Consider the following 22157-nt stretch of genomic DNA (forward strand, 5'->3'; position numbering starts at 1 on the left):
AGTAGTCCAATGTCATTCACATGGCTCAAACGACAAATCAAGTGCAGTTGCCATTGCTGTTGCAGTTGCATCTGTACAGTGTACACTTAGAGAAAAAACATATAGCAATAAAAATTTCCACATATCTATTTAGTTTTATCATATTTATTTTAAATAGAAAACGCTTCATAATACAATTCAAAACTCTTTGATATCACTCATGACATACACGAATTTCAAAACAAAATTTTTATTTAAAACCAAAGTAAAAAACACTTCAAAAAACGTAATTTTGTTTTATGTTAATTTATACACTTTTTAAATTATTTCAAAAGAGTTTAAAGTCCAATATGTTTCAAAATTTATTTATGCTTCCATTCAATTTAAAATCAAAGACTTAAATATTTAAGATAAATTATTTGAACAGGATAAATTTGTGGTTAGTAAAAAATCCAAATAAAAAAATGTAAAAATTATTATTCTCATGAATTTGTAAATTTTTTTAGCTCCTTTACTAAAGTTTAAATTGCATCCGATTTTTCCAACGGCAACTATATAATACAATTATCCGATTTTGAAGAAATTTGGAAGGTTTGTCAATTATAGTAAATAATCTACAATCTGTGGGCTTAACAAAGTGTTTCATATTAAACAATTTGTGAACTTTGACACCTTGAAATTCGAATGTTGCAGAGAGCACAGTAAAATTGTCTCAGCTATGTTGTGTGAAAAATTTCAGGTAAAAATATGCTGGAGGTAAAAAAACCCAATTAAGTATTTGCTGAAGTATACAATATTAAGTAAAAATATGCTGAAGTATAATATTCAAATAAAAAATTAAATAGTGGTTATAAATATCCCAATTAAAAGTATGCTCGTAAGAAAAATCCCAAGCAAATTTTTAATGCTTTGAAAAAATGTCAAGCAAAATATACTGGTAGGGAAATAAATAAATAAATATTTGCTGGTGCTGGAACATAAACCAGTGCCAGCAATAATTTACCGTAAGCTTGATTTTTCAAGCATTTTAAATTTCAACTGGAAAATTTTAACTAAAAGTACAATTGATAAAAAAAAGTAGTTGTGACAGTATTTAAAAATGTATTTATAAATTAGCTAACAGGTGCTGATTAAAATTTTTAATCAGTATTCCCAGCCCTGGTTATGATGATACGCCCAAAATAGAATTAAGTAATTAATTCGAAATGAATATTTTTGTTGTCATTATAACTAGATGTTGCATGTCATTGTTTGATCATTACTCGAATATATTATTATCATTGACATCATACATAAGATACATCATTGAATCAGAATCAATTAAAACTAGTTTTTCTCATATTATCAAAATAAAGCTTACCTAACTTTTGTTTTCTGATTTTTTATTTTTTTATAGATTAGTTACCAAATTTTGTTTACTCTGCAGATTTATTTAGTTGAATTTTTTAATTTTCATTATAGTTTTAGTTTTTGGTTTTTTTATTTTTGTAAGTCTTACAAAAATTCGTTTGAGGTACCGCAAAATGTAACACTGAAAATCGATTACACATTTACTTTTTACATATGTACACAGGGGGGTAGAAATGGGGGGTTGTCTAGTTTGTTGCACTTAACCTAAAATTTATAAGGCTTCTTTTGGTTGTGGTCGCTCGATGCCAGGTTTTTTTAATTCAGTTGCTTAGAGGTATTTCATCATACGACTCAAGTTCCATTAGAACAATGAAGTTCATCGGTTTTTTGCTGATTTTGTCTGCACTTATTGGAATAGGAAGTGCACTTAGTTTTACCGTGACTTCAAGAGTCTATATGGATGTCAAGCAGAATAAGCAGAAACTGGGACGTATTACCTTTGGTCTGTTCGGAAAACTAGCTCCCAAAACGGTGGCCAACTTTCGACATATCTGTCTACGTGGCATTAATGGAACTAGTTATGTTGGATCGAAATTTCATCGGATCGTAGATCGCTTCTTAGTGCAGGGTGGTGACATTCTCAATGGCGATGGCACTGGAACCATAAGCATCTACGGAGATTACTTCGAGGACGAGGAAAAAGCACTTAATGTGGAGCACAATCGTCCTGGTTACCTGGGAATGGCGAATCGTGGCCCAAATACAAATGGCTGTCAATTTTATGTGACTACAGTGGGTGCAAAGTGGTTGGACGGCAAGCACACAGTCTTTGGAAAAGTGTTGGACGGAATGGACACTGTTTATGCGATTGAAGATGTAAGCTATGATAAATTCAGCAACAAAATGTTATTATTTTTTTTTAAACTTTTTAACAAATTCACTTTTATCTATACATATGTGATCGGCGATATCAAAAAACCGCTTTAAACATATTTGCATCGTTAGATTACGATTTTAAAATTTTAATTTGAATTAAGTAATATTTGTTTGTTTCAAAGCTTTTTCAAGAGCTACCATTTTTAATCTTTGATCATAACAAAATTTTAAATGAAAAATATACTAAAAGATTAATAGATTGAATAATTGAAAAAAGTCTTATCATCATATAAACATAATAATTTTTAAAGTGGTTTTCTTTTATCTCTTGCTCCATATGTTTTAGAAACAAACCCAATAGACCCCTGTACTTTTTATAGTACGGGGTCTAAAAATGTTTTTACTAAAAGCTACACTCTGACTGTAAATATAATCTGTAATTTGTGGCTCAAATATTGTTGGCTAACAGGTTAAAACGGACACAGACGACTTCCCCATTGAGTCAGTAATGATATCGAATTGTGGCGAGCTTCCAACGGAGCCATTTGAGTTCTATCCCGATGACTTCAATATATTGGGCTGGATCAAAGCAGCGGGATTGCCGGTGACCAGTTCATTTCTCGTTCTATTTATATTTCACTATTTTTTTCGACAACTCAACATGTATTGCTGACGGAGTGCATTTCGTATTTTATTTTTGCACATACATAAATTTAACACATAAATAACTGCAGCACATCACGTCAATAAACATCAATTACCGCAAAAGGCAACAGAATATTTTTTGTTCATGCTGAGATCACGCCTCGAACTAGAATTGGCAGAGTTGGTCCCATGTGGAGCTGGAAAAAACATAAAATATGAATTTAAGTTAAGGTAGCAATTTCAGAATAAGCGAGTAGAAAAGCTTACAGTCGAGGTAACCCGACTGCGTCAGACCCTGTACTTCAAAACAAATACAACCACTAAACGCTGAGTGCCAGTGCTCTCTTCTACTTTCAGTGTTCGTCTTCTTGCTGGGTAAAATTGTTTTTTAAAAAAATTCCAAGTACAATTTAGAGTTTTTAGCGACATAGGAAATTGCATTAGCGACTTCAAACTTGGTAAATAGTTTCATGAATAACGCACGCAGATCAAGTGTATTATAATTTTTTGATCGGACCACTATAATATTGCTATATATGTATAGATATGAGATTCGTCAAAAAATAAGTTTCAGTATAAAAATCGCTTTAATCACAGAGCAATAAATTTAAATGCGTGAAACATTTTAAAATTGACATGTTTTTTGCGTTTTTTATAGAAAAATCAAACATAAACATCGATATATATTGAAATAAAGTATTTATTTCATAATATTGTTAAGAGTTAAAAAAGAAAAAAAGAAAGAAAGTCTTTGACATTAAGGCGTTCATACAGACGGACAGACAAACGGATGTAGGTAAATCGATATATATATCAAAAGTAGTAACGTAAAAATATATCGAAATATCGACAGCTCGATTTTCTCGATTTTACTCTAACTTGATGATTTTTTTGACAGTCTATTGAGTTGATTTAATCGATTCACATGAAAAACCGACAGCTCAATTGGGCTTGTAGTTAATTTGCAGAATTAAGTTTATTCGTTCAATTTTTGATGAGCGTCAGTAATAAATAACTAAAAAAATGTCAGAGTTTAAATTAAGCATGAAAACGATGCTAGAAAACAATATTTAGTGATTACAATGGCGGTTCCGAATTTAAAAAAAAATGTTCTTGAAAAAACTCGATTTTTGCAACTTGAGCTACTATTTCTCGATATATCGACTATTCGATGCTTAATTTTGGCGATTTTCTATTGCGATGTAAAACTCGTTCTAAAGTTTAGAATAACATCACTTATCAAAAGTATATATACTTTTTGCCAACCCTGTATTGACGGTAATTAAAATTATACAACAATAACTTACATCGATGTAAATGTAGTCGACTACTCGCTGATCCCGTACATAATACTTTGACTCTGGCTTGAATAATCCAACTAGTTTCATTTCAACGCCCGAAAAATTGGAATGATGTGCGGTTAAGATTTTGGCCAGCGTAAAATGATGCTTGTGATCTGGATAAACCGATGGACTTAGACTGTTGTAATATTCCTCGATCAGGCGACGATCTCTGTCTGTTACGGCACGTTGATGCTTATCCAGTTTATCGAAATCGAAGGAGTGTGCGTGTTTCACCCTCGGATTCTTATCTGCATCGAGCAACCGTTCCCACATATTCCGGTATCCCTTGTCAAAGAACTCGGGAGCGTTGCACTTTTCAGCCCAGTACGTAAACTGCTTGTCGGGACTGTGAAAAATTTTAAATTTAGTTCATTATGTGATAATTATTAGTTTCGATTTATTTTTTGTGAAGTAAGTATTGTAAGTATTTCAATAAACATGCTTTTTCTTTAAAGTTTGTTGAAATTTTAATCTCAGCTTATTATTTTTAAATCAATTCAAATTTAGTTAATTTAAAGTAAAAAAAGGTACAAAAGGTACGGCTTAATATTTAATTGGAATTTTTCTACCATTCAAAGTTTTTTTAATTCAAAATTTATAGTATTATATATAAAACTTTTATCAAACTACCGTTCAAAATTAACTATTAAATTTGCAATAGACTTAAAAAATAGTGGAGACCAAATTCGATCAAACATCAAAGAAGTATTGTGACTTGTTGAAATATTGTAACTTATTATTGTGCTGGAAAAACTTCAGTAATAAAAATATTTGTTCTTTTAATGTAATCAGTATTTCCAACTCTAATTATTGGGAATCTTACTGATTATCAACCTGTAGGTCAACATAGAGACCGGGAACTTTGACCGCTGTCCGTGCGCATGCAATCAGTTTGCCGGGTCCAAAGAATTGCAATCGCAGTTCAAATCTTCTGATCGTGTCTAAAGTGAGGGTACCCAAGTCAAGGACATAGGCGAGTTGTTCACAGGGCAACGGTTGCACCGTGAAATGCTTCACATTTGATGGTTTATAGCCCTGCGATTTGTGAAGATTCACATATTTCTGATACACCTTCTGATGCGTGTCGTAGAGTTGTGGATTTAATCGCAATCGGTGCAGATAACGCTCTGTGACGAGCATCTGATTGAGCACAATGGCATTTGGCAGTTCCTGATTATTATTGACAAGCACGTAGGTCTGTACCATCTTAAATAGCTGAAAATCGTGATAACGCTGTCGAGCCGAGGACATGGATTCCTCAGTGTCCGACAGCTCGGAGAAATCCATGGTAATAGTGTTCTCCTGTTCAAGCTCCTCGTCGAAGGGACCTCTCAAATCCGAATCGATCTCTGTGATGCTCTTAAATATCTCATAGTTATAAATAATGCGCATATATGAGTATTCCTCGATAATTTCAGACATGCTTTGCTCGACTTTTGGCAACAGCGTTGTTATGTTCAATATAGGCAATACACCCTGTCCTCGCAATCGAAAATAACTGTTGGCACTATTATTTATCAGCAATCCAAAAGTTCGAACAAAACTCTCGTTGAATCCAAGAATGCCGCAGATTTTGATTTTATCAGAACCTAAGGGCTCCAAATCCATCTCATCCTCCTGCATGATCTTGGCATAACCTTCGGTAAGTAGCTTATCCTTGTTCTCATTCCTCATTGTCATCAGAAGTAAGTGGAGTGGATATTTGGTTACATTCGATATGCGAAATGTGGCGCAGAAACTCTCGTACCAGGGCTGCAATAAGGTGGGAAATTTAGAAACTAAAAGGAAATAAAACAAAATACATTTATGGAACTAAATTTTCATCCAATGTAAAAGAATATGACAAATTTTAAATTTTTGCAGTCGTAATTACAAAAATCATCGAAAAACTTCTATTTACAGCATTATTATTGTAATACAAAATATATTACTTTTTGCTAGGTAAAAGAGTTGTCCAACTTCCAACCGTCATAACTTGATTAAAACTGAACCGATTTTCAAGCGAAATGTCATTTTGAACATGATTTGGCTTTTAAATTCATTCTGTATTCAATTTTTGTTTGTTTAGAAAATTTAATTATTTTCGACCAAAATTAGATTTCGATGCTAAGGGTCCCCCCTTTGATATTTCGAAAATTAAAAATTTTAAATCTTAAGTTTTCACTTTTTATCAACTCCTTATATCGCAATTAGTATAAAAGAATACTTTAAACTTGATTCTGGGACCTTTAATTTTTTTGTAAAAAATCATGTAAAATTGAACAAAAATTTTGACTTGTAAAGTGGTTTAATCCGAAGTCTGACCAACTTCAAACTGTCATAACTTGATTAAAACTAAACCGATTTTCAAGCGAAATATCATTTTGATCATGATATGGCCTCTAAACACATTTTGCATTCAAAAATTTTTAAATTCGTTAAAAAAAAATTTGATTTGCTGTACCGTTACGTACCGGTACTGATAACGGAACCGAAAGAAAAAAACTTAAATAGTACCTTTTACCGAAATAGTAATTTCGGGATCTACCAGGACCGAAACAGTAACCTATATTTCTTTCGGTCTGATTCCCTGATGAAAATTGCTTGAAGTTTTAATATTTTTGGTTATTTATTTAAAAAAAATTGTGGGCTTATAAAAATAAAATATAATTAATTGAACAATCTTATTTTCAATTTCAACACTTACCTTAATATTGAGATAGATATTGTCTTTCTGGAATTTTATTTTCTGTGATAAATTGACAAGAGTCACGGATAAATATTGGCTACGTCCGCCAACCACGTCCAACTGGAAAAGCGATTTCATCTCATGACCACGCCGTATGTGAGGTAAATGGAGAAGGCAACCCTGACGCTGTAGCTTATTCAAAAAACCGGACTTTTCATAGAAATATATAAAACGATCTGAGAAACAGTATTCCGAAGATGGGGATGACAACTGCTGACTGGATTCGATCTTGAGCTGATCGAGAATTTCATCGATAGTCTGACGAACAAAACTCGAGGAACTGTACAAATCACTGTCGTCATATGAAGAATCCATTTTGTTTATGTCTATGATAAAGCGTCGATTCTCCAGATCAATATCACTGATGATTTCATCGATAATGTCGAGTATCAAACTGCCATTTTCCATTACTTTTTGGTTTTGACAACGAATTTGCTGGTATCGCAATGTCATATTGGGCTCATCGCAATTATACTCGAGAGTACGTAATATCTGGGACAATACTTCGGCCACTAAATCCTCTGGATCATCGTCACCAATAAAATTCTCAGATACTTCGATACGCTTCCATTTGAAATTTGCCTTAGAGCAGCCGTGATTTACGATTTCGACGCAATCATTAAAGGGCTCTCCACGATCAAATAGAATTAGTTCCGGTTGAAGGATTTGAAGTTCGGGCACCAAAACTGACAGACGCAGCAGTAGAGGTTTCTGCATTTTGCCAATGGCGAACACACTAATACGACCTTCAACCTGCCTGCAATTAGGGAGGTACAGAAATGATTAAATTAAAAAAAAAAAATTTTTTTAATTAAAAAATTATATTTTTAGCCCAACATTAAAAAAAAACAACTTTTTATTTGGGATGGGAGTAAAAATTATGGAACATAATAAAATTTGAATTCAAATATCAAACCGAAAAGATTTATAATTTAAAAAAATTATTAAAAACCAAATTATTTTTCAAATTGTTTGCCGGTCATTAAAAAAAATAACTTTTTATTTGAGTGTGTTCAAATATCAAACCGATATGATTATAAGTTAAAAAAAATTATTAATTAATATAACAAATTATTATTTTTTTTTGTTATTGACCGATCATTAAAAAAATAACATTTTACTTGAGATAACATTTTATTTGAATTCAAATATCAAACAAATACTATTTATTTCGAGCTTTGAATAAATACTTTAAATTATTTAAAATAAAAACTTAATTTTTTTGAATTAAAAACAAGCCTACCTGCAATACAAGTGCTTTAGTGTCGCCTTATTTAGAATCACAAATATCTCCTTCCTCTCCAATGGACTCAAAGAGACGTTGATCTGTTTTTCAAAAGTATCCTCAAACATTTCCTTGATGCGAAAAGGTCCTTGTGCTTCAAGTGTCACATTCTCAACGGGTAGAATATTCAGATTAATTATTTCAGCGGTTTCAATATGCGATCGCTCTTTTAGGGGATGACTGGGCTGATAGTTGAAACTGAGTTGTTTTCGATCCCAACCCATATCACACTCAATAAAAGTTGCTTTTGCAGTGACTTTTATCACATTCTTGCGCTGTGGATGCCGTACGTCTGTAATAGACCACAGGAAATCGCTGAAGAATTCTCCTTCTTCATAGCCACTTATAAGGATCTCAATAAAATCTTCCGAATTCGGTGATAGCTCTAAAAGTTTTGGGCTCATATCGAAACGCGCAGTCAGCGGTTGATTAGCACACGCACTCGGCTTTAATGCTGGATTATAAGTTTTTAGCCGTGAAATGGCCACACGGTAATTTTGGTGTCCTCGGTTCATAACTTTCACCTGAAATTTGTATTTGTAGATATTCGCTTGAAAGTCTTCCTTCAGGTCGGTGAAGAGTAGACCCGCATCAAAGCCTTTTCTTAGGTCGGGCTCAAAGTAAAATGGCACACCTTCAACCAAAAATGTGATTTCTATTTCCATCACATGATCGAACTGAAGATCCACGTAGAGTGTATTCTGATACAGATCTGGATCGGGAAACATCGAAACTAAAGTTGTGTACATGCTTTGTCCTGTTGGAGCTAACATTCCTCCTCGCGTAGTCAGATGCTGGAACCTTATGTCTTTCTGTGGGTATTATAATACAATTCATATAAAAATAAATTTCAAATCTTAAGATTAAAAAAGTTGCATTCAATTTTTTATCATCAATAAAATTTTATAAAAATGTGACGACTTAACTTTAATTTAATTCTGCGTCAACATTGGAAAGTTAAATTTTTCACAGTCTATTTTTCCATGATTTCAAATGCTACTTTTTCCAAAATTTCAAACTATCATAACTTCGTCAAAACTTAATCAATATCATTGCGGAATATCAATTTGATCATTATTTGGCCCCTAATTTGATTCTGCATCAAAATTGAAAAATTTATTTTATTTGACCTAACTGTCAATTTAATAAAAATTTATTAAAACTTCAAACAGGCATAACTTTGTGAAAACTGCACCGATTTCATTGCAGGTTGTTGTTTTTATCATTATTTGGTCTCTATTTTGATTTTGCATCAGAATTGGAATATATAACATTTTTATCAATCACCTTCTGTTTTTTCCATACTTTCCCCTTGAAATAGTAAGTGATTTTGAAAAACTGGTGCAATCTGGATATATCTTTCATCCGATTAATCGATAGCTCTACTTGCTTCATTTTGATTTTTAAATTTCGATTAACAGTTTGGATTTTCTTCACAAATAAATGTGTGAAATTTAAAGAGAATAAATAACTTACCAGCTGCATAGTTAGCTTCGTGTTTGTTGGCGAATGATTGTCGATGTAAAAGTGCACTTTGTTCTGTTCGAAAACCTGAATCCGTCGATGCACATATTTGGGTGTAATGCGTATTTCCGTGGGCAGAACATTTCCGAACAGATGGAACGGATAAGGATGTGGATCACCGACAATTTTTAATAAGCCGGACAGCTTGTTTTTACCCAGAACGCGGAAAGTGACATGACACTTGGCCATAACTTGCGACTTGGATCCAATGTAATATTTCCAGGTGCCATCACGAAAGCCCATTTCATTTGGCTGTAATGAAAAAATTAAAAATATCCGTTTATAAACTCATAAAAATTCAGTTTTTTTTGTGAAAACTATACAATTGAAGAAATAACACCAAAAAGTAAAATATGGTAAAGGATATCAAATTAGGGATCAATAGAAACGAATTAAATATTTCAACTGCTTAAAAAATCATTCTGAGCCCAACAATCTGAATATTATATTACAAAAGAAAACATTAGTAAAAAAATTAGGAAAATCGAATTTTAGCTGTTCTTGAATTAATTTTAATCAAAAACATTTTTGACTTCCATTAGTTTTTTCGTTCCAAATTTGTTCCTTTCAAGTTTTTTTCTTTCCTAATTTAAATTTTCTAAAAAAAATTCTGTTTGCTAATATTTTCTTCATTCTGAGAATTATTTGTTGAAATTCTTTTAGGAACTTTTACTTACAATGACATCAAAGTGTAAAAAGCCTCCGACGGGGGATATGTTTGTAAAAAGCATATTAAAACTGTATTCCTCTCCGGCATAAATAGTACGTTCGGTCAGATTGACGATGTTATACCAGTCGATATCAGGTGTAGAACAGTTGTATTCGAACCACAGTTTTGAGCATAGATATTCCGATTTGATCAACGTTTTATGCTGCTCTTCCTCACTGGATTCTGAATTTGCTGTAATCATCGCCGGACAAATGCGCACGGTCAACGATCGATTAAAATATCCGACTCGATTTGGTATGATCAAAATTGTAATACTACGACCAGTGTTGGGGCGCAGATATATAATTTCATTATCGCAATAGACTTCATTGGGATCACTTGGAATACTATTCCAGTCCATAAATATAAAATTATTGTGCTTCTGAAATATACTAAAATAGTTGGTTTCCAAGAGTCCTTGTAAAGCCTCCTGAAGTACACGTTTATCTGTTTCCGATTTGTCAAAGACTTTTTGCTTTTTAAGATTCTTAAGTAGATTACTTGCCATCGCGGGAACTGGTTCTAAATTTATAAAATCAAAGAATTTTATTAAATAATAAGTATAGATTATAAGGAATATGATTTAAAAAATGAAAATTTTAAAATAATAAATTTAACGCTTTGATTGTTATTATAAAATTAACAACTAAGCTATTTTCTTCAGCTAAATTAAAAAACTATAAATTAATAATGTTATTTAAAATTAAAATCATTTACTAACTCTTATAATAGCAAATAAAACTGAAAGTACAATTTTTGAAATGAAAATTGAAATTTATATGATTATCAAATTTCATGAAAACCTTATCAAGATCTTATTATTGATTTAAAGAAAAAGGTGGACATAAAAATATTTTTCTTTTACAGGATATTGCAAGAAATTAAAGGCTTTGTAAATTTTTGTCCTTCATCTAAGTTTTTTTTTTCGAATTTTTTTAAACTCATATTTATTTGATATCCCTTATAAATAGCAAATTAATACTTACCCATCACATCCTCTTCGAATTCTGAGCTATATACCGACTCGTTGACTGTATATGACTTTTCTGATTTTAGATCATCTCCGATTGAGGTTATTTCAATTCTCTGAATCATATCCATGTCATCCAGAAGATCCTCATGGGCTTTCTGCAATTCCTTGATTGGATCACGTACCGTTATAGGCAGTATTTTGTTTGGATCTCGTATATTGAATACCAAAGGCTGCTCCTCACCATCCTCGGTCGCATGGACTTGAAGGGTAATGGGAACCGCCAATGGATTCATGAGCAGCATAAAGCGTTTTTGTGGCACAGCAAATGGAATAGTCCCAAATTCCACAAGTTGTGGAAACGTGCGCAGTTGAACATGTTGTCCAGTGCCTCTGAGATGTTATGGTATAAAAGGTAAAATGAATGAGAAGTTTTAGAATCAAATCGCTTACTTTATCTGCACTTTATAAAACAAGCCATTGTCAACCTTGAAGCGCAGTGTTATCGAAAAACGGGAGGGTACAATGATAAAGAATGATAAGTGAAATATACCACGTTCGCAGGGCTCCAAAACAAATCCCTCCGAGGGCGTAACTCGCAGACCACAAGACTCCGATTCTAAACAATCCTTATACTTGACTTTGGCGATCACATCTAAAAAATAATAAGGTATTTTTATAAAGTGAATAATTTAATTAAATCCTACCAACCATCTGTATTCAAGATCTTGATGAAAGCACAATGCTCCTCGCCCAAATAGATCTTTCGAAAATCAATAACCTTCGGAAACACCTCAACTTCAATGCCAGCGATTTCGCCTTCAGCCACAACATAGTGAGACTCGATGCATTCATCGGAATCGGTGAAGCATATAAATATCTTGGTGCGCTGAAAGTAAGGTGGATCCATATTTTCCGGAAATATTACAGTGTCATTGTATAATGGTCGAAAACTCAGGGTAACCTCGTAGGACGAATTAGGTTCGAGGTTTTCTGGTCCTTCGAAGACAAAGTGCATGGAAGCTTCCTCATTATAAAGTAGAGATAAACTTCGGTTCTCCTCATCAAAGTCATACATCAAAACACTGTGCATGCTAATCGCATCGTCAAACATTTTATTTGAATATTTGGAGCTCTTTGAAACGACATCCGATTGAGCATCCGAATCCGAGACTTGATCGTTAAAAAACTCACTTTTCATATTAATCACATGCGGACTCTCGTTGCATACAATAAACGAGCGTACTATCTGCTCCCCAAATTTCGAACGACCAAACGAAAGGTGACCTCGGCTCAGGTAAGCAGACATTGACTTGGGTAAAAAATCAAATATCACCAGTTTTGGAGGAGCTGCAAAAATAATTGTGGATCGGGATTCGGATTTCAAAAAACACGAAAACCCACCGAAAATCTCCAAAAAATGTATGTAGTCTTAGGAGATTGTCGGTTGGTTTTGGTATCTATTTCACCCCTGTATATAAACGGCACTCTATGCTAGTGACGAAAGCGTTACAAAGCGTGCAAAATAAATATATATTTTTTAAGTGGTTAATTAAGAATTATTAATGTATTTATAATTTTCATCAAAAAAGTTGATACAAAAAAATTTGGGGCATGAAAGTGTTTTCGTCACTAGACTTTTACCTTATAAAGAGAATTCCATAAAATCAATATTTAACGTTGTATTGAAATGAAAAATTGATTATTTTTAATTGATAATTTTGACACAAAATATGTATATTATAGACAATATTTATATTAGATTATTGCAAAAAAAAAACTGATGACAAAAATAAATATTATCGCTTAAAAATATTTATAGATATATCGAGATAACAACATTTGTCAAAATGTCTAAACGATTTACAAGATTCAGTAACTGTTATTGATACTTACACACTGCAAACTTGATGTTAAAAAATCCCTTGTACTCCTGCAGTTTCTGGGCTTCAAATGTTAGGAGCAACTTTACATAGTCTCCTGCGAGTACCGTATTTTTGTTTAAATAATTCAGATTGAGTCCTTTGTAGCTGCTGCAAATGTTAAATAAAATGTTATAGCAAATTTAATTAAATTTTTAATAATTAACTGACTTTCTATATTTGATATTCAAGGGTTCTTTAGTGGGATTATAAATGATCATTTCGTAATAACTCTTGTCCTTGATCACAGCTGGGGAATGGTAATGTGCTCACAAAAAGACGGTTCTCTTAGTTCGTGTAAAACTGAGGAATTTTTTAGATGGCAATATTGTGTATGTATAAGTTATATTTTTGTTCTTTAAAAAAAAAGTAAATAATTACCAATTATTGGCACTTCGAATGTTATGTTGGGATGAAAACTGTGAACATATATATGACGACGTCGATTAATATTCTTCAATGTTGTGCTGCGTATGGTGATTTTAACATTCACTATTTTATCTGTTTCGACATAACGATTGATTTCAGGTTGAGAATACGATACCACAGTATCATTAGGACTGTCCGTGCTGAACTCAAGCAAACGAGGATACTGCGGATGAAAGATATTAATAAGATATGAGATGAATCATGTGCTATCTAAAAATACCAATCCATTATTGCGTATCGTTAATGTTAATCCATAGGTTGAGTTTTTATGGAAACATCGCTTTTGTATGATCACTCTGGGTGCAATATGCAGTGAGTCCACCAAATTGGTATATTCACTAAAATCTGAAATAGGAAATAAATTCGAGGCTGATCAAATCGGAATCACACAATAGACTTACACTCTTTAAAAATGCAACAAATGCTTGTCTTAAATCGTGTATTGCGATTAGCGGGCTCAGAGTCTCTTTCGTGAGAATTCAATGTATCCCTCTGTCCAGATGTTGCAAGTGATGCACGCGGTTGGCAGGTGGATGGTTGGTTTGGGAAAACAATTTCAATTTGGCAAGACTCAACGCAGCATGTGACCGACAACATGTCGAACTTGTCGATATCTAGGCGGCAGTCAGAAGACAGCCGGAGCTGGAGACGACTCCGGAGTCGAAGTTGGAGTCTGTCTTCATACCAAACAGTGAAAGAAAGAGAGAAGCCGCAATAGAACAAATGCAGTCACACAGAGCGAAAAACTAAAGTATTTCTTAGTTAATAAGCCACATTTAAAACTTGATTTAGCACTAAAATTCAAATTAAAACTAGTCAAATTCCCAACTTAACTTAGTATTTATTATTTAAAAGAATATTTAAGTATTTTAAAATTTAAAAAGAGTTTATATTTTAATCTTTAACACGTACTTAATATTAATATAAATTTAAGTACAGGCAAATCTTGAATCGATATATTTTAAACCCTCTTCAGTAGAATTCAAAACATCTTAAGCTAAGAGTCATGTTCTTGATCTATGCATAATGCATATTATAATCTTGTGTAAACTTAATTTGTAAGCTGATTTTGAAATAAAACAAATACGCATTATGGATATTTTCACCTATTTAAAGATATTTGTACTTGATAAACAAATTTTATTTAAAATTTAAGTGATCCTTTTGTAAATTAGGTATTGCAATTTAGAAACACTGATACTTAAACAAAATAAGCTCAACGTTAAGATTTTTTGAACTTGATTGATGAACTAATTTTTATGATCATTTTTAGTTTTTAGGACTTTAGGATATTATAAAAATTAAATATTATAAAAATAATGTTTATTTGTAGTTAGTAATTAATACATTTGTATGCTCAGTATTCCGTGCGTACATGTTTAAATATGGATTTTAAAAAACAATTTGTACTTAATAAGCTTGATTAATAAATTTTTATAATAATTTTCAGTGTTCCGCACTTAAATTAAATATAAGTTTTAGGAATATTAAATATATAAAGAAAATAGACTAAATTCGAGGTAGTTTATTATTTTATTATTTCTCTCAGTGCAGTTGGGACAACCGCAGAGCTGCCAATGCACAACAAAGTCGTTCCTTTCTCAGCCTTATTTATTTGTTGGTCGGTTCCGTTGATCTGTTCTTTCTGCATTTGGCAAAAGCGAAATGTCCTGCCTTTTGTGCAAAATTAATGATATGGGCAGACTGAAGTTGGACCATCGACGTGCGGTTACAACGACCATCGACTGGCCTCGTCTATTGCCCATTTTTATTGTCAACGGACACAAGTGCAAAAGCAACTAAAAAAAAATCAGCCCCAAAAAAGCTATGCAAGTAGAAAACCCGTAACCGGCAAGCCGTAACCAACAACCGCAAAACGAACAAAGAAAATTGAAATGAAAAGGGCAACAGAGTGAGTGAGAGAGAGAGAGAGAGGGAGAGAGACAAAGAAAGATGCAGAGAAGCGGAGAAATTTAGAATGTGCAGATGCCAAACTATTTTGCATGTGTTTTCCCCCACATTTGTTCTTTCATTTGTTTGTGCATCCGCCCAAAATGGGCGCAACCCAATCTCATTCTCATGGACATTCTGTGTTTATTATCGCCAGCAAAGCGCTTATAAATCACGCCACTTCACAAGCAGGACCAAAACGAATCCAGGGACACAGATAATGGAAGCCCAATGTCATCACACATATGTCAATTGCGAGATACTCCCAAAAATCTTCATTCATTTTCACCCAAAGTAAGGCAATGTCAAGTCAATTGTGTTTTATGTATTATTGTCCAAGGGCTGCAACTGAGTGTTGTCAAAAAATTACTTGTTTAAGGGAAATAAAGATGGTATCGGTCCGCAGACGAAGTAGTTGCTATAGTCCAGGGACCACAAATATCCAAGGTAAGTTACAGGCTCTACTTTGCTCCGGTTCTGCGCTCAATAGCACCACAAGCAACTGAGAGGAAGAGTAGAACAAAATGGTATCTTCACCATGCCGAAGAGAAAATAACCTGTATTAAGTTTTTAGGATCTCAAAATGGTGCTTGGAGTCCATTTTAAATTAATTTATTATGTAATCTGTGAGTTGTGTTAAATTTTCTTAAGAAACAAAAAAGTTTTTTATGCTTAAAGTTGTTTTTCGAGCGATAGTTTCTATGATCATTTTAGTGAAGTGATTTGAAGTAAAATTGGTAAAGAAGTTTAAGATCATTTGAAACATGAAATCTGTTAGAATGGTTCATATATTTCATCAAACAAAAAAGTTTTTCATACTAAAGTAGGTTTTTCCATCAATTTTTACTATAGAAGCTATAAGATCTAGTAATTAAAATTAGTCAAAATTTGGCAAGAATAGACCATTTGAGATACACAATTTGTGAATTTGATTGACATATCACAAAAACAACAAAATATTCACACTAAAGATTGTATTTCCAATCGATCGTTCCAAATTTAATTAATTAAGATTAGGATGTATAAAAAAACATTAACTATGATCTATGAAATATTGTGTGAGATATCTCAAAAACTTAAAAATTTATTCATACTTATGGTATTTTTTTCAATCTCTCGCTTCTATGGAAGCTATAAGATATTTTATGTTTCTAAAAGTCTTGAGTATTTCGTATGACACGGACAAAACCAGTTCTACAACTTTTCGACATATCTCAAACAATAACAAGTTCTAGAAACAATCGAAAATACCCTCTGCAAGTGTATAATAAATTGTAAGAAAAAATTGTAAGAGTAGCAAACCAAGTGAGCGGTTTTTATATGCTCGGCTTATGTGGTCCTTACGACTGTAAAGTGGCAATTCTTTAACAATTTATGTTGCCAAACCAAAGTCGAGTGTGTGTGTGTGTGTTGGTGTGTGTGTGTGAGGGTCTTGGCAGGACCCTAGTAGCTGATGTAACTGTTCCAGTTTCAGCTTCAGCTCCTGTGGCTGCATTGGCCTCTGCAACAGCTGACGCCAGCTGAGATCGCGTTAACCCCTTGCTGCCCCTTTCTCTATGGTTGAGTTGGTTGAAGGGTTCGCTTTTTTATTTTGTTGGACCGTCGGCTGTGAAATTTTCGTGAATTTATGAGCACTTGAGAGCAGGCGCCATCGTCATCGCCAACGGCTGCGATGTCCTCAACGACATCCTGTTACCATTCCCACTCTCCCTCCTATTCGCAGCCTCATCCTTGTCGGTGACTTTGTTGGCCTAATATAAATTCCAACTTTAACAACAACTGTGCGCAGGGGTCGAGGTCGTTGTTGGGCATCGCCCGGCAACATTTTAATGCGCGTCGCGGTAATTTTTTTTTCTCCTTTTTAGCCCAGCACCTAAAGGGTTAACGGACTATTGTTTTTGTGAATATGTCTGTCAGTTAGTACATCTAGACATCGCAGAGTGTGAAAGAGTTAAAGATACCAAATTTGCTGACAATATTTCACGCAGATTTAGTTTATTTTGGTTCTTTTTTTAAGACTACAGCCTTGAAATTTAAAACAAGAAACGTGTGAAATTTTGCGAGTATTTACTAAAAGTTTCATCTCCATCGGCCAAAAAACAGAGAAGTTATATAAGAAATAGCATTTAATAATGCAGAAAAAATAGTTCTAAGCGTTAAGTTTTAATTTCTTGATATTAATATTTTTGTCAAGTATGTATTCAGGATAATATTATTAAGAGCTGTGCTATGACTAATTAAATAGTTTTTTATTCAGGGAATAACACCGTAACCGGTACCGGAACCGTTATCCGAAACTAACCGTTTCTATTTTAGTGCCGAAACTAAAATCGTAACCGAAATTAAGAAAACCGAAACGTTCACCGTTACGGTTGTGGTAAAGTGGCTAGGTCAAAGAGTTGACCAACTTCCAACTGTTATAACTTGATCAAAACTGACCCGATTTTCAAGCAGAATGTTATATTAATCATAGTTTGGCCTCTTAATTCATTCTGTATTCAAATTTAATTCACTTAGAATAGTTTATTATTTTCGACCAAGACTCGATTTTGATGGTAAGGGTCCCCCCTTTGAACTTTCGAAAATTGAAAATTTTAAATCACAAGTTTTCACTTTTAATCAACTCCTTTTATCGTAATTAGTATGAAACAACACTTTAAATTTGATTCTAAGACCTTTCATTTTCTTGTAAAAAATCATGTCAAAATTGAGAAAAATTTTTACTTGTAAAGTTGTTAGGTCAGAGGCTTGAGCAACTTTGAACTCTCATAACTTTGCCAAAACCCAACCGATTTTCAAGCGGAATATCATTTTGGTTATGGTTTGGCCTCCTTATTCATTCTGTATTCAAATTACATTCACATAGAGAACTTTAATTTTTTTCGATCAAGACTCGATTTTGATTTTCTCGATTTTCTTTTAGTATTTTGTGCACTTACTATAGATTTTTATTTTGCTAATTTTCGAGAATAATGTTACTGGGCAACTAACAGTCGAAGAACCTTTTATATTTTTAAATTTTTTCGCCTTTCTAAGTGGCAGGCAGCGGCGCAATAAAACGCTCTCCAAATGCTATGAAAGGATTGCGGCCAAGTGTGTGCGGTCGTAAATCGTAGACGGCAGACCCTTTGCCGTCGCATAAAAATTAGTTTACGTAGCACATAATTTTACATTAATTTCATTTCAAATGACCAAGGGGGCACACTCTTCACGGCAGTGACGACAGGCCAAGTATGAGTACGAGTATGAGTATGAGTAGGAGCAGGAGTACATGTGAATATGTATGTACGAGACACACTTCAGTTGCCACCCACTCAACCACAGAGAAGATAGCACGCTTTGCCAAAAACCACTTTGCCACATTTTAAAGTATCTGTCACATAAAGTACACACAGACTGCTGTTGCCTGTGGCCACAAACCAAAAGAGGGAAAGGCGGAGACGAAGGAGGTAGGAGGAGGCAGAAAGTGATGCAACTGCAAGCAGAAAAAACAAAATGCAACAAAATATTTTGTTTTCCTTTAGTAGAAAAAACAAAAAACGAGGCCAACAACAACAAACACAAGTGCATATAAAATGATAAGTTGTGTTGCTTCAAGACGTTGACGCTGACGCTGACGCCGACGTTGGCGTTGACGTTGGCGTTGACGTGGCAGTGAAGTCAAGTGAAATGTATGAGCAACTGAATAAGCCACAACAAACAACAACAACAAGCACTATCAGCAACCACAATCAACAACAAAAACAGATGCAACCAACATTATCATTGTCAACGTCAGCGTCGATGTGCTGAGGAAATATTTTGTGGAAAATTATTGCAGCAGAAGGAGCAACTCAAAGGAGAGTCAAAGACAACAAAAACTAGTGGGAAATGCTATAGTTGAGATCCCGACCATAAAATACCCGTTACTTATTTTAATACACATAAAAGTACTTTACAGAAATTTCTATTAAATGAAAACTACTGCATACTTTTGTGTGCTTGTATTTCCTTAATTATTAATAACTTTGGTTAGCTATTACTGCCGTTCCACTTGTCCGATATTGCTGGAATTAAGTGGGATAATAGATAATATTAATAGATAACGTAAAGGGCCATAAAAACTATAAAATAAAGTTCACCTGCGTGGGGTCTATAGAAATCTGTGTGCCAAATTTGGTTGCTTTATGTCTTATAGTCTCTGAGATCTCTGAGACGGACAGAAGGAAAGACGGACATGGCTATATCGACTTTACTTTATAGGGTAGAATATGCCTAATTCTCCTTGTTACATACATTTGCATAGCCTTTTAGTTACTTTTTAAGTAATGGGTATAAAAATGATTATTTTTAACAACAAACTCATGTATATTTTAAATAAAATAATACTAACAATTGTTATGAATAAACTGAGAATATAGAATACCGTTCAGCACATTATGAGATTGTCATTGCTTCACCTTTTAACTAAATTTTTCTTAAAATGTAAGTCAAATAAAGCATTTAATATATTTAATAAAGTACTTTAAAAGAAAATTGTAGTGCTTCTGAGAATTTTCCAAATAGTTTGTCCAACAGGATTGATACCTGTTTTTCATTGTGAGTACGGACCTTTTTTCCTCATAGAAAACGGGTCGTATACGTAACGAGTAAAAACGCATACGAACCGCAGCTAATTTGCGTGACAAATTGCTTAGAGAGTCAACTCAGCCAAATGGCCAGTTGATGGCAGTTAATATAAATGAAAACTCATTAAAAATTTACAATTGATTGACTGCACAATGTTCAATGATATTTCGGCAATTCTGACATTGTCCTGCGACATCGAGCGGGCAACAGAACGTGCCCGTATTGTCAAATGATGCATCCATCCAGCGGTCATTTGGTACACGAACCATCAGGCAGAACCCAGTATTCAAACTCTTGATTCCATCCCTTCCCTTTACCATACACTGAAAATGGCCATTGCAATTTATGCTAATGCTCGTTAGTGAAATCAAACAGCAACAGCAGTGCAACAATTGTGTAAACAACAGGGTTGTAAAGCAAACTACGTGTAAAGCAGACAGACAGACAGACAGATAGAGAGACAGACAGACAGACTGATGGACTGAGGGACCGTTGCAGCTGTCGGTTGCACAAAATATTGACGCATATATTGCCAGTGACAATTAATCTGCTAATTGCCAATTTAAGCACGTAAACCAAACACAGGCAACAGCATCGACAGCATCGATGGCATCGAAAGCAGTCAAAACCCGGGCTCTGGTCATGTCAGGGGCGTGGCCAGAGTTACTGGCAGTTATGGGCTGCCAACGATTTGAAAAGGATACGTGAACTGCAATTGGAACAAGTGCAACAGCAATTGCAACTGCAACTACACCCAGAGAAAAATGCTATGCAATTTAAAATATCCACTCTATGACTTAACTATTTAGATCTATAATTTAGTCAATCTAAAAAAAAAATTGAACATAATAAATTATATACATAAAACTCTTTGTCCTGACTTAATAACTAAGCATTGCACAGCCAAGACCGTAAAACCCAGGAGGCTGAAATTTTCACACAACATAGCTGAGACAATTTTACTGTGCTTTCTGCAATATTCGAATTTCAAGGTGTCAAAGTTCACAAATTGTTTAATATGAAACACTTTGTTAAGCCCACAGATTGTAGATTCTTTACTATTTTTGACAAGCCGTCCAAATTTCTTCTTCTTCTGGAAAAATAATAATAAAAATAATTTTTAAGTTTATTTTATTTTAATTTTTTATTAACCACAAATTTATCCTGTTCAAATTATTTATCTTAAATATTTAAATCTTTGATTTTAAATTGAATGGAAGCATAAATAAATTTTGAAACATATTGGACTTTAAACTCTTTTAAAATTATTTAAAAAGTGTATAAATTAACATAAAACAAAATTACGTTTTTTAAGTGTTTTTTACTTTGGTTTTAAATAAAAATTTTGTTTTAAAATTCGTGTATGTCATGAGTGATTTTTAATTTTATTAAAATAAATATGATAAAACTAAATAGGTAAGTGGATGTTTTTATTGCTATATGTTTTTTCTCTAAGTGTACAGATGCAACTGCAACAGCAATGGCAACTGCATTTGATTTGTCGTTTGAGCCATGTGAATGACATTGGACTACTTCAACGTAATTAGAGCTAATGAAAGTCAACAGAGAAGGACTTGTTATGGTCTCCCTCGCTCTGGCACACAGTGCGTATGAATAATCAGGAAGCAAACTCGTAAATACATAAATTAGTTTTGCTGTTGACACGCCGATTTGATTTACGAATCGCACTACGAGTACGTAAACGTGCCAGCTTCTCCGCCGGATGTGAAATCCGAACCCGTACAAGTATCCGAGTATCTCACACAATGGCTGCCTAACGAACACACTGATGTCTTGAGTCCTGTTTACATTGAGGAACAGCGTGTGCTCGGAACTTTC

The 22157-nt window shown here is 33.6% G+C and overlaps 2 protein-coding genes across 2 annotated transcripts; one reads left to right on the forward strand and one right to left on the reverse strand.

Annotated features, from left to right (window-relative positions):
* The first annotated feature begins 1683 nt into the window (after positions 1 to 1683).
* On the forward strand, positions 1684 to 2973 carry LOC117780852 (peptidyl-prolyl cis-trans isomerase, rhodopsin-specific isozyme). Its single transcript, XM_034617528.1, has 2 exons — positions 1684 to 2205; positions 2675 to 2973. Exons 1-2 carry the CDS (start codon positions 1699 to 1701, stop codon positions 2876 to 2878), a joined length of 711 nt encoding a protein of 236 aa, XP_034473419.1. The 5' UTR covers positions 1684 to 1698; the 3' UTR covers positions 2879 to 2973.
* On the reverse strand, positions 2870 to 20571 carry LOC117779665. The gene is given in 16 exon segments (XM_034615931.1): positions 2870 to 3047; positions 4158 to 4539; positions 5017 to 5945; positions 6880 to 7678; positions 8165 to 9018; positions 9683 to 9982; positions 10408 to 10961; positions 11426 to 11802; positions 11863 to 12064; positions 12121 to 12759; positions 13306 to 13442; positions 13503 to 13584; positions 13587 to 13634; positions 13713 to 13923; positions 13981 to 14105; positions 20454 to 20571. Coding segments are annotated over 16 exon segments (5811 nt in total). The 3' UTR covers positions 2870 to 2993.
* Positions 20572 to 22157: the final 1586 nt, after the last annotated feature.

The sequence above is a fragment of the Drosophila innubila genome (assembly GCF_004354385.1).
Source record: "Drosophila innubila isolate TH190305 chromosome 2L unlocalized genomic scaffold, UK_Dinn_1.0 4_B_2L, whole genome shotgun sequence".
Lineage (NCBI taxonomy): Eukaryota > Metazoa > Arthropoda > Insecta > Diptera > Drosophilidae > Drosophila > Drosophila innubila.

Coding starts and splice junctions, on each gene's coding strand:
- LOC117780852 (XM_034617528.1), top strand. CDS start 1,699: ATGAAGTTCATCGGTTTTTTGCTGATTTTGTCTGCACTTATTGGAATA. Junction 2,206..2,674: donor CTGTTTATGCGATTGAAGAT/GTAAGCTATGAT, acceptor GTTGGCTAACAG/GTTAAAACGGACACAGACGA.